Source organism: Geospiza fortis, unplaced genomic scaffold, assembly GCF_000277835.1.
Source record: "Geospiza fortis unplaced genomic scaffold, GeoFor_1.0 scaffold112, whole genome shotgun sequence".
NCBI lineage: Eukaryota > Metazoa > Chordata > Aves > Passeriformes > Thraupidae > Geospiza > Geospiza fortis.
Window position 1 is genome coordinate 12,970,382 of NW_005054298.1, and position 12,015 is coordinate 12,982,396.

Sequence of the window (12,015 nt, forward strand, 5' to 3'; positions counted from 1 at the left end):
CACAGAAAAGCCAGAAAGAACTTCTCCAGCAGCGATTTCCCTGCTCTCTAAACTGTCTTTTAGAGTGGTAATAACTCCAGAATGAAAGAATCTATTCTCACCTTCCAGATGAAAGGGATAATGCAATTTAAAATTTTTGCATGCAAAGATTTTATGGCTTGGTAACCAGCCAAGTCTGAAAATGATCCAGGGCAGGCTGAACATGTGAGGCAGTGCCTGACTGAGCTGGACACTTTCCTTGTCTGCCCTGTCTCCTGCAGATAATGGTGATGACCGCGCTGAGAGCATTCTTGCTGAGAACCACGTGGATGGCACCGTGGGGATCCTGAGTGGAGCTGGAGGGAGGAAGCCCATGAAGACGGGCATGAAGGAGCTGGCAGTGATGAGGGAGAAGGTGAACGAGCAGCAGCGGCAGATGGGCAAAGTCAGCAAGGCCCATCACAACCACGAGGACTCCAAAAAGTCACGGCTGTCGACGGGCAGGGTGAGAGGGCAGGGCTGTGGGGAGCTAAGGGGGGCAGCTGTGGGCTCACTGGGAAATGCTGAATGCAAATCCTAAGTGGAATCTGCAGTAAACTGTCTTAAAAACAGAAAAAATAAATTGAAAGAAAAGAGTGGGGAGAAGCAGAAGAGGAGAAGCAAACATTTTTGGCCTGATGCTGGGGCTGAACACACCATCTGATGAACTTTGATATGCTGGTCAGGAGGCATTTTTTTCATTGCAGCTTCACCTCTAGAAGGGGGGGCTTCTGCTGGCTCAACATCCACCTCTGCAGGAGTGCAGGCATGCCCTTTGCCCATGGACTGGCTTTCTCACACCCTTTTTTCCTAATCAGGCACGGCCAAAGGGGATTTGAGGGGCTAGAAGCAGGGCTATCTGCCTGCTGCAGGGCAGCCCTTCTAGGTTAAAGAAGGCCACAAGCCCCGAGGATGACCTGTGTGACTGTCCTGTAGCAGGGAGAGTGCTCTAAGACCTCCCAGTCTACTTGCCTATCCCTGTCTGTTATCCAGTTCTTGGCCGTGGCTTCCCTCTAGTGGGAAGCTTGATCAAGGCAACTAGATGGGATGGGAATGGGGATGGAGATTGGAACCCACCCCAAAGAGTCCACAATACACATCCCTGTAAACATACAGAATATTAATATCTGGGGAGCACAGGGACAGAAAGGAGCTTTAAAAGAGTCCTCATGCCTTCCAAAGACTAGGCAAAACAGAAGTTCGAAATTAGATGCAGGCACCATCAATTTTGAGAGCTCACACACTACTGCTGCTCCTTTGCAAAAAAAACCCTCACCCACTGCAAAAGCAGAGAGGTGTGGACGTAGCTTGCCTCACATCAGGCATATTTCAACCACACTGCCTTGGGTGGAAGCCCTGTCTGGGAGCTGCTGTGGAGCAAGAAGGATGCCTCCAGAGGCTGGCTTGGGGTACTCCCATTCCCAGGTCTTCCTCTCCACTCCCATGGAGTCTCACATGCTTTTGAGTTGTACTTCTGGGCCAAAACTGCATCACAGGTGTGTGCTCTGGGCTATGCTTTTGGAAACGCTCCTGATCTATCCGGACTAGCCCTGCTTCATGGCACTTGCCACCACCAGTGGGAGCCATGGTAGCCTCTCTGAGGTTTCTCCTCTGTATCCAGGACTTGGGACCTGGTATTATGTTGGCTCTTGACCACATCAGGTACATGGGAGACGTGCATGTCTATGCACAACTCTGATTTTGGGTGACTGGAGGTGAACTCTGGAGCAGGACCTGGGGCAAACCTGTGTATTTAGGGATGCACATGTGTTCATCCCTACTGGTGTTCCCATTGTCCACAGTGTTGATGCTGAATGGTACCATTGTCCTGATAATACATTTTTTCCTGCTTTTCAGACCCCTTGTCAGCAGGAGCTGGATCAGGTCCTGGAACGTATCTCCACCATGCGGCTGCCAGATGAGCGAGGGCCCCTGGAGCACCTCTACTCCCTTCACATCCCCAACTGTGACAAGCATGGCTTGTACAATCTCAAACAGGTAAGAGGGGACAGTGAGGGCTCTGGGGCTGTCTGTGCTTCCAGCAGCAGCCCTTGGCTCACTGTCTGTCCCCACCATGTGCAGACACAGAACATGCATAGTTCAGGGCTGGGCTGATAACCTATGCATGATGTGAGGTGTGGGGTAAATAGAAAATGCTGCACGTGGCATGGACAGGTTTAGTTACACCCCTGTGCATCTGCAGCCACTAGTTTGCAAGTGGAGATGAAATCCACATCCACACACGGCTGTGGGCAGTCCAGAGATGGAGAAACAGTTAGTTCTTCTTCCCCACAAGAGCTGCTTATCTGTCCAGGTCTATTTTCTTGAACTTTGAGCCAGATCTTGTACTGTCTGGGCCCTGCTGCAGGAGGAAAGCAGAGAGGGAATGAATACTGACCAGTCTTGCAGACAAAGCAGAAGGCGCTTCTGGGAGTCAGGAGGGATTGTACTGTACTTTACTGGTTTTCCTCCACAAGTCAAGGCTGGTCCCCCAGCTCCAGGAGGGATTCCTTCCAGGCAGGGTGGGGGTTGGAGTGCAGCATGCTTTTGAAGGTATTTATGGGACCCAGAAGAACTCAGAAAACTTCTGTGTCTGAATTCTGACTTCCTGGCTTCATTCATGCAAAACCACAAGGTGTCAGTGACTGAAGAATGGGAAAAAACTGCTGGGAAAAACAGCTGATGCAGGGTTGACTGGAGTAATCTGTGAGTAGTACCTGTATATGAGGATTTCTTATAGCTGAGCCTTTGGAAGGGACCCGTGCTGTTTTCATGGCTAGGCCTTTTACTCAGGGCTACTTCTACCCCCTCATCAGAAGCATTAAAAAAAATAAAATAGGATGCTCTGAGAGAATCTTCCTCTGTCTGTTCTCCTGTCTTTGTCCCACTTGGGCCCTCACCCATTCACCCCTGAAGAGCCCCATGGGCTGGCTGGATCCCCCAGCATGGGCACACTTGGAAGGGTTGGATGGAGCAGAGGTAGCAAATTGCCTGTAAGATGAGCCATGTCTGGGGAATGAGCCTGGACACTGGTGATGCTTTGTGTGCCACAGAAGAAGAAACAGCCTCTGCTGCTCCTTGTGCCTGAGGAACAAGTCAGTCTGCACTGGCCTGCTTGGAGTAACCTCTGCATCTCCCACTGCAACCTGTTCAGAAATGTGTCTGCTGGGGCTGGAGCGATGAACATCAGGTTCAAAGTGCCTGCACCACTGCAGGGCAGGAGGAGGACAATAACTATTAGACCAAGAAACTTTCTCTACAAGACTGGGAGGACAGAGGCCAGGTCCAGATGCACAATGGTCCCTGCCTCTGTTCTGGGATAAGTGAATCTCTGTTTGGTCTGGCTGTGGGGGCCTTGATCTGATGTTTGTTTAGCCTAATCTGCAGGTGAGAAGAATCTTATACAGCTCCTCTGTCAGTCTGTCTCATCCCTCTTTCCCAAGGGATCTTTGTCTCTTTGGATGCTTTCATTCACAGTTGGCAAAGGGTGATGCATTTCAGGGACACTTGTCCTTTTGGTTCATTAAAATTGGCTTCTTGGTCCCTGGCACAGCCCTTGGGGAAAGAGGTTCAGCCCTCACCCTGGACTGCTGGAGTAACACTGCTGGGGCAGCATAGGCCCTGGGGGGTTTGAGTACAGCATCCCATGGATTTTGCCTGAATCTAAACTAGTGCCAGATCACCAGAGAAATGCCAGCTCCGCCAGTGCTGGGGCTTTGGACTGGTGACCTGGGAAGTGGTTTGTTCGGTCCTTCTCTTGACTCTGACACCTGTCCTGTCTCTCTCCATGCAGTGCAAGATGTCGGTGAATGGGCAGCGTGGCGAGTGCTGGTGCGTGGACCCCATCCATGGGAAGGTGATCCAGGGCGCACCCACCATCCGCGGGGACCCCGAGTGCCACCTCTTCTACACAGCCCATGAGCAGGAGGACCGGGGAGCGCACGCCCTGCGGAGCCAGTAGACAGATGTGACCTTGCTGGCTGGAGGTGGCTCACTGTGGCCCCAGTGCTGGATTTTACATGGGTTTCAGCGTGTCTCTTTAGGCTCTGGAAGAGACTGGGTGCTGCCCTCCTTCCTCAGCTGCCTGGTTCCTGGGGAGGGGAGGGATAAGGGGAGGGGAAGGTGGTGAGGGGTTTGCAAGGAGAAGGGACTGCTTTCTTGGTCTTTCACCCAACATAAACCAGAGAACTGGTCTTTTTTGCTCCTCGCCCTGCAGCCCTGCCCTCCCTGCTGCTTTGCGGCATCTTTCTGCACCCTCCAGCACAGAGTGCCATGTGCTCCCTGACCCCTCCCAAGGGACAAAAACCCTTGCTATGAGTGGGAGAGGGTAAAAAAACTGAAAGAGCCCAGCCTTTTCCCCTCTTTTTCTCTCTTCCCCAAGACCAAAGACTGTAAATACTGTCACCTGCCTCTTATGTCCTGCCAGTCAGTCTCTTGTGCCCCAGCCCAGCCATCAGTCCTGGCATGGGATGTGGTGTGGGAGGGAGGAAAGGAAGAAAGACCTTGGATTCCCAGCTTGAATATATCACCTCAGTTGGGATGTGTTCCCCAAGGAAGCAGCAGTGAGGGAAAGGGCTAAAGATGAGACAGCTGCCACCTTGTCCCCTAACAACACTCTTGGGTGCTTCCTTTGCTTGTGCTGGGGCACAGACAACTCCACAGGGGCCCAGCTTCAGCCACTGGTGTGGGAGCATGGGGCCTTTGGGTGATAGCAAAGCTAAATGCTTGTTTTTCCAAGGGATTTGAAGGGCTTTTGCACAGTATTTCTTAGGATCAGCTTATGCCGAGGGACCTAAAATGAACTTGCTGAGGCTGGGTGGAAGGATGCGTTTGTAGATTTAGGATAACAAGCCAGGGAATGTCTCTCTTTCTCTCATTCATTTTTTCTTTATTTCTAGATAGGAAAAAAACAAAACAAAACATCTAAAACCTGTGTTCCCAAGCAGCTGCCCTTGTCCCTCCATTTTTGCTTGGGACTGAAATGAGCATCTGTTATTCAGCACATAACTTTTTCTTTTTGTAAGTAAATTACAGTATATATCTTGCTTTGTAAAGGCCCTCACTCACACACACACATACAAACACACACACACAGACACACACACACTCACACACTCTCACACTTCTCTGCCCACATACACATTTGTATAGATGAAATCCAAGTGATTCCAGGTGCTCTGAGAGGTTCTGTGCTGGACATACTGGGGAGAGATGTGTCTCTGCTTTTAATTCACCTGTTGATTTCTTTCTGTACAGAACACACTGATGCTGAGAATAAATAACTTCCCCATTGCCTAAGCAAGGAGGTTTTATTATTTTCTTCCTTTTTTTTTTAAATATGGATGTCCTTGTTAGAGCAATTGCAAAAACCCTCTCCTTGGAGTAAACATCTTGGGCTTTTCTTAAATGTTTTGTTGTTTCTTGTCCCCTTCTTGGACCTACATTTCAGATCTGAAGTGTGAAGGGTACAGGTGGGCTTTCTTAAATTAGGGCCCTTGTGCCTTTGCAGGGGTTTGGACATGGCAGTGGAGGAGACTAGGGAAGAAGCCCCTTTGGAAAGTTGGGGATGGGCATATGTGGATGTGAATGAATGGGAGCAAATGAAAGAAGAAAACACACCTCCATGCAAAACCAAGTGACTGTAAAAATGATGCTGTTTTCTGTTAACATCTGAGGGTGTTCTGCTTTTTCATATAAAACTTGCACACGCTGGCTCTCATCTGCAGTTTATACTTTGTTTTGTTTAGGAATAGGGAAGTTTTCTTATTTGTTTGCCTTCTTCCCTTTTAAGAAAGCTGAGCTACATAAAGTTGGAATAAATTAAATAGGATGCCACAAAACTGTTGTCTTTCCCCTTCACACTGCACTTAGGGGCTTTCTTTGCCTGATGCATCACATGCAGATTTGTCCCTGTTCATCCTTTGTCCATGGCCGACAGGCAGTAATGGGAGATGAGCTTTTATTGTTACTGGCCCTGGTTATGTGGGCAGGGAGGAACTGGTGTCACTCCTCCTTTGCCTGGCTATATTCCTGCTATACACATGGGTCCTTGTGAATCTGTTGGGAAGTGCAGGGAGGTACAGGCTCTGTGTGTGACCAGAGTGGGCTGAGCTGCTCCACTCACGTGGCTGTGGAGAGACGTCCTGCACCCTCTGCCAAGGTGCGAAGTGATGCCAGAGGGAGTGTGACAGCAGAACTTGGTGTTTGGTCATCATAGAGAGGCAAATAATAATAAAAATAATAATAAAAAAAACCCACCCCACACTACATTCAATTAAAATTGCAGCACTGAAGGAGAGGCTCTTTGCTGGCCCTAACATCCTGCATCCAGCTGGCTGTTGTTTTCCCTTTGGACTCCCCAAAGGGAGGCAGCACCACTGGGCTTCTTCCCCTTCTGTTTTTTTCTATGCCCTGCCATGAATTTCAGACTGACACATGTTGAGGGACTTGCCAGTGCTGAGGAGCACCAGGAAACTCTATGTGGGCAGGAGGCAGTGAGTGCAGGGGGCTGCAGGGGAGGGGAAGGAGGTCAGGCATGATGGGAGGGTGGGATGTAGACTGAAGAACATGGGAAAAGTAGCAAAACTACTGTCCCGTTCTGTGCCTCTGGGGTTAGCTGGAGGTGGCTCAGGTGCTGCCATGGGGGGGAATGCTGACTAGCGGGGTGGGACACAAGGGTGCTCCAAGCCAGGTGCTGCCCGTTTAGGGGCTAGAGGGGAACAAACACGAGCTGTGTGTGACAGTGTGTGACACCTTCCACTAGACCAGGCTGCTCCAGGCCCCAGCCAACCTGGCCTTGAACACTCCCACAGCTGGGGTATCCACAACTTCTCTGCCCAACCTGTTCCAATGCCTCATCATCCTCACAGAGAAGAATTTCTTCCTAGTATTTTTAGTATAAAAACTTGCACAAGAGTACAATGATATTTAATATAAAGAACATCCTTAGTGTAAAACTGTATGACCGTATCTGTGCACAGCTGTAGCTACTTATACACGTGTATACAGCTCCAGCTGTCCCTAGGGATGTGATTATCAGCCCGTAGCTGAAGGCAGCGATAACTTTTTGCACGGAAAGCTCCATTTCAGGGCCTCTGCGGCTGCAAGCGGCAGCACCGCGGCCGGGCCCGGCCCTGAGGGTAACGCGGGCGGGGCGTGGCGCCGCCTGTGCCGTCTCCATGTGCTGCAAGATGGCTGCGGGATGCACTGTCAGCACAGCCCTGGCAACCCGCGGTCCTCAGTGCGGGGGCAAAGGGGATGATTTTGCCTCCCGCCCCGCTCTGGGTGCACGGGGTGATGCTGGCAGGTGAATGGAGGGGAAGAAGGGCACAGGAGGAGGGAGATCGCGGGGAGTGGGAGAATGAAGGGTGATGGCTGCCTGGGCGGTGGGGCAGGGTCAGATCCAGCACCGGGGAGGGCAGTGGGATGACCCACCACGAGCTACCGCAGAGTGTTTGAGGACACGGCCTGGCTGGGCTGAGCAGCTCCAGGGATGTTCCTGCCGCTGGGACATTGGGGCAAATCTTCCAGCGGCCCCAAGAGGTCTGAGACTCAAAGAGCACGTCTGCTCCCAAGCTGTGGAGCTCAGTTTGAGATGGCATTTAGGGGCTTAACGTCACTGGTTGCTAGGTACTTTGCCCTGATAAACTGGTTGAATGTGTGTGCTGTGCCCCACTGCCATATCCATGCTAAGAAAATTCTAAAAAAAAGATTAAAAATTGTAGCTCTGCTTGCAGGAAGCTGTAAAGTTAAACTTGCAACTTTTACCAGCCACCTAGCAGATTGTCCTAGTATCAAAAGCTCCCCTAAAGCACTGCCACCGTTTTACCCCATGCCCTGTACCTCCCTGAACAGCCTTGTGGAGCTGGCTGAGCCCCGCAAGGGACCCAACACAGGCGGCCATGGGATGCTCGGGGTTGGAGCAGCTCACTGGCAGGCCCTGGCACACAGATGCTCCACGAGGGTCAGGCACGAGCTAACTGAATGCATAACTTTATTAAATAAATGCTTTGTCATGAGAAAAGACAAAGATCAAAGAGTAACATAAATTATAAGTTGAATAAATAGTATACAGCAATCTTCACTTTTTAATAAAATGTGAGATTTTTTTTTTAAGTACAAAATGCTAAACAGAGCATTAAGCTCTTCTTCCATTGTCAGTTTTTCACAAACTGCTTTTTTTTTTTCCCACCAGTAAGATTATGAGTATTTCTTGTTTACTGGAAAAAAAAAAACAAAACAACAAAACCAAAACGAAACAACAGAGCTACCGTATGTATGTAAAGCTATAAAAAGCTACCGTAAAATGTGTAGTGAGTATTGCTTAAAGATAAAAACCAGGCAGGAAACTCGGAATCTGGTGTGTTTTAACAACTGTGTTACAACGGTGGGTAACGTGCGTGGTGACGTCTGTCCCGGTGGCAGTGGCGGTGGCTGGTGGGGCTAGGGAGGGGGCCACAGCAGGCAGGGATCCTAGCCAGGGCCAGGACAGCGGTCTGGAAGCGAGGTGAACTGACAGTTCTTTAAATATACAATGCTCCATTTGGGGGAAAAAAAAATCAACAATGACAACAAAACAAAACAAAACAAAACAAAAAAAAGAAAACTAAACCAACAGCAAAGAATTTTCATGGGGAAGGCGGAGAAAAGGGGAAGGGGGAGAGAGCGGAGAAATAGTGCAAAATGCTCTTGTACTAGTGGTTTTCGAAGTCCACTGCAGTACAGACAAGGGGTAGCCCAGCCACTGAGCGCCGCTCCCTGGGCAGGTGTGGTGGAAGGGCTGTCCTGAGCCATCCTTGTCCTCTCCTTCCCAGCTCACATCCTAGATACCAACGTGGGCTCAGTACAAATACCATAGCCAGAGACCCCTGAGCCTCATGACCCCCTGATGCACAAATTGCCAGCATCTCCTGGTGTGCCTCAACCCTCCCCAGCTTCCAAATCTGCCCCTTCTGGTTCTCTCATCCTAAATGCAGAGGGGTGCTGCTGGGTGCTGAGAATGGGAGCACCTCATCACTGCCACCCCACAGGGTGACCAAGCCCTCCTGAAGTCACTCTCAATCCCAGCCCAACCCAGGCTCCAACCCCGGTCCTAAATATTAGTGCAGCCTGTAAACAGCCTCGTCCTGCTGGGCATCCTTAAGGGAGTGGGCAGCTGGGGGGGTCACTTGGTGCCCCATCCTGGGAGCTGAGGTGATCTGGGGGGTGAGGGTGGTGCACCCCAAATATCCATCATCCTTTCCCCCAGGTTCATGGGGACAGGACAGGCAATGCCATCCCAGCATGGGGTGTGCAGGGGTGAGGGAGGCTGTGTGGGATGGATTTTGGTACTCTGGGCTCCCAGGGCCACGTAGACTTGCTTGGTAGGGAGAGGACACAGCATCGCCCTGTGTCCCTTCCCAGTGTCTGTGGCGGCCTCTTTGTGACACCACCATGGGGCCCTGTGAGCAAACCCTCACCCTGCAAAAGCATCCTGGCCAAAGGGCAAGGTCCATGGGGGTCTGATGCCCTTCCCATCCTGCCCCGGGGGCATGTCTCCTTTCTCTGCAGCCAAAGGCTTTCAAGTTTTGGGAAATTAAACAAAAAAACAAACAAACAAATTGAAAAAAAGCAAGAAAGAGGAAGAGAGAAGGAAGGAAGGGTCCTGGGAAAGGTGGTACTGGCCTATGACAGTCAGGAGGGTTTGCACAGGGATCAGCAAGCGGACAGTGTCAACAATGGTGTCCAGTGGCCCTTGGGGTTAGTACAAGCTCCTCTTCCTCCTGCTGTCTTCACCCCATTCTTTACTCCACTTGCACCCCAGCATTAATCCACCACTCTGGTTAAACCAACCCTGCTCCATCAGCCCTGCAGAGCCTGGAGGGGTCCCTCTCTCAGCCCCCACCATGCTCCTCTCCTACAACACGGAATTACTCCACTCCCAGCAGGCTTTTTTGGGGGCACATCTACACTGGTAGCACACTTCCTCCTTTCCAACATGGGAAGGTGCTTTGTCCCCAGGTTGAAATGTGTTCTGCTGCGTCTCCGTGGAAGTCCATAGGCAAAACTCGCTCCCGCTGTCATTTGGAGGGAAATAACCACAGGTGTCCATTCCTGCCCTCCATCAGGGTAATGTCCTGGTGGGGAACCCACGGGATGCTTAGGGGAGTAATGTCATCTCACGAGAGGCTATGAGGGCTCCCAATCTGTGATGGCAAGAAGCCTTCACCAGAACCCCCTTGTCCCATCCCCACTGGTGGGGCTCCAGTAGTGCTGTGGACCTCCCATTTTTCTCTGCCCAGGTCCAGGAAGCTGAAAGGGATATGGGGGTTCAGGAACCTTCCACCTGAGATCAGCTGTGTCCTTTGGCCAGTGCTGGCTGCCACCTCCAGCTGTGGCAGTAGGATGTGGTTCCCAGCGGGTGTGTTTCCCCACCACAGCACCCAGACCCCACAGCTCCCTTTCCTTTCTTTCCTTCCATTCACTGCAGGATCTCCTCCCAGCATCAACATCGTGGAGACCCTTGTCAGGGATAAGCAAGAGGCGAGAGTCCCAAAATCAAATGCAAATGTTAAAAACAAGAAATGAGTTAGGAAGGCAGCCGAGGGCTGTCCCAGCATGCCCAAGGCAGTGGGTCTCCATGGTGCAGTGGCTGCTGTCACTCAACAAGGAGCTGGGCCCCAGGTTAAAGGCAAAGGCCCATCACAGGATCTTACTGCAGGGTCGTGGGAATCAGCCGTGGCAACATGAGCAGTATCCTCAATGCAAAAGGATGGTGTTTTCCTACCCATGGGGAGAGCTAGAAACCGGCCTTAACAAAAAACCAAGATGAAACAAACTGGAGGTTTGGGGTTTTTTTCCCCCTGGAGCAAACCACATTTTCGGCTGTGTAAAAAAAAAACAATAAAAAATCTCCATAGTTGGTCGTCTTTGTGGTGGCAAAGGGTGGTGAAGAGTTTTGGCCCTGATTCCCCTGTCCCCATGTAGGGATAACTTCAGTCTGAACAGTGATGCAGTCCTCAGTGTTGACGAGGCCCTGATTCCACAGGCACCAATGCTCCTCCATAACTCTGCTTCTGTGCTTAATCCAGCAGGTCATTATTTGTTTTTGGGAGGGGCAGCATATCCCCCAATTGCATATTACATTGAAACCTCCAGATTTCAAGGTGAAGTGTTGCAAGGAGGGAAAGGAGGGAAAGCCACATCAATGCACACACAAGTGCATGCAGGTGATAAACACTTTCACACCTGGATGGACAAAGGTCAGTCCTGCTTGTCCAAGAAAATTTCTGACCTTCCAATCAAGATGAACTGGATGGGGGTGACTGTATTTCCTTTTGTGATATTTTTTTGAAGTCCACAGATACTTTCTGGGGGTATTTGTGCTGTTGCAGGATCTGTGTTTCCCTCCCCAGCTTATCTCCAGACACAAAGTGAACAGTCCCACGTCTCCTCCCTTGCTGTAATCTGCCTGGATTGGGGGCAGTCATTTGAGATGGAAATCAACTCAAGTGAGTCCCAGCAACATGGGGAGGACACTCTGGAGGACTGCAAGGGGAACGCTGGTGGCCACAAGATTTTCTCTCAAGACCCTTCAGAAATCAACTAGCTAACAGGAAAAAAATATAAAAATAAAAATGAACCTGCCCAAAACCCGTACTGGAGAATCAGCAACTTGGAGAGCTTCCTACATCAGGGTGACCTCTGCTTGTGGCAGAGGGGTGCAGGCAGCGTTGGGGAGAGGTGCAGGATGGCAGAGTGGCCATGGCTGGTTTGTCTCTGGCTCTATCCTTTCCTTGCTGAGTCCTTGTTGTCAAAAGGCTGTTGTAGATTCCGAGTCCTCAGTTTCTTCAGGGTTTATTTTTCTCTCTTCTCTTTTTTTCCTTTTCTCTTCTTTCTTTTCTCTTCTTTTTTCTTTTCTTCTCTTTTTTAATTTTCTTTTTTCTTTTCTCTTTTTTCTTTCTTTTCTCTCTTTTTACTTTTCCTTACTTCTCTCCTTTCTTTCTTTCCCTCTTTCCC

General features: G+C 50.4%; 1 protein-coding gene across 1 annotated transcript; it reads left to right on the plus strand.

The window, feature by feature from the left end:
• The first annotated feature begins 259 nt into the window (after positions 1 to 259).
• On the plus strand, positions 260 to 5,858 carry IGFBP2 (insulin like growth factor binding protein 2). Its single transcript, XM_005415783.1, has 3 exons — positions 260 to 484; positions 1,876 to 2,016; positions 3,812 to 5,858. The coding sequence occupies exons 1-3, from the start codon at positions 353 to 355 to the stop codon at positions 3,977 to 3,979; spliced, it is 441 nt and encodes a 146-aa protein (XP_005415840.1). The 5' UTR covers positions 260 to 352; the 3' UTR covers positions 3,980 to 5,858.
• Positions 5,859 to 12,015: the final 6,157 nt, after the last annotated feature.

What these genes read in the sequence shown, in the direction of transcription:
- IGFBP2 (XM_005415783.1), top strand. Translation starts at nt 353, where the DNA reads ATGAAGACGGGCATGAAGGAGCTGGCAGTGATGAGGGAGAAGGTGAAC. An exon ending in CACGGCTGTCGACGGGCAGG is followed by an intron (nt 485 to 1,875) that starts GTGAGAGGGCAG and finishes CCTGCTTTTCAG; the next exon opens with ACCCCTTGTCAGCAGGAGCT. An exon ending in GCTTGTACAATCTCAAACAG is followed by an intron (nt 2,017 to 3,811) that starts GTAAGAGGGGAC and finishes CTCTCCATGCAG; the next exon opens with TGCAAGATGTCGGTGAATGG.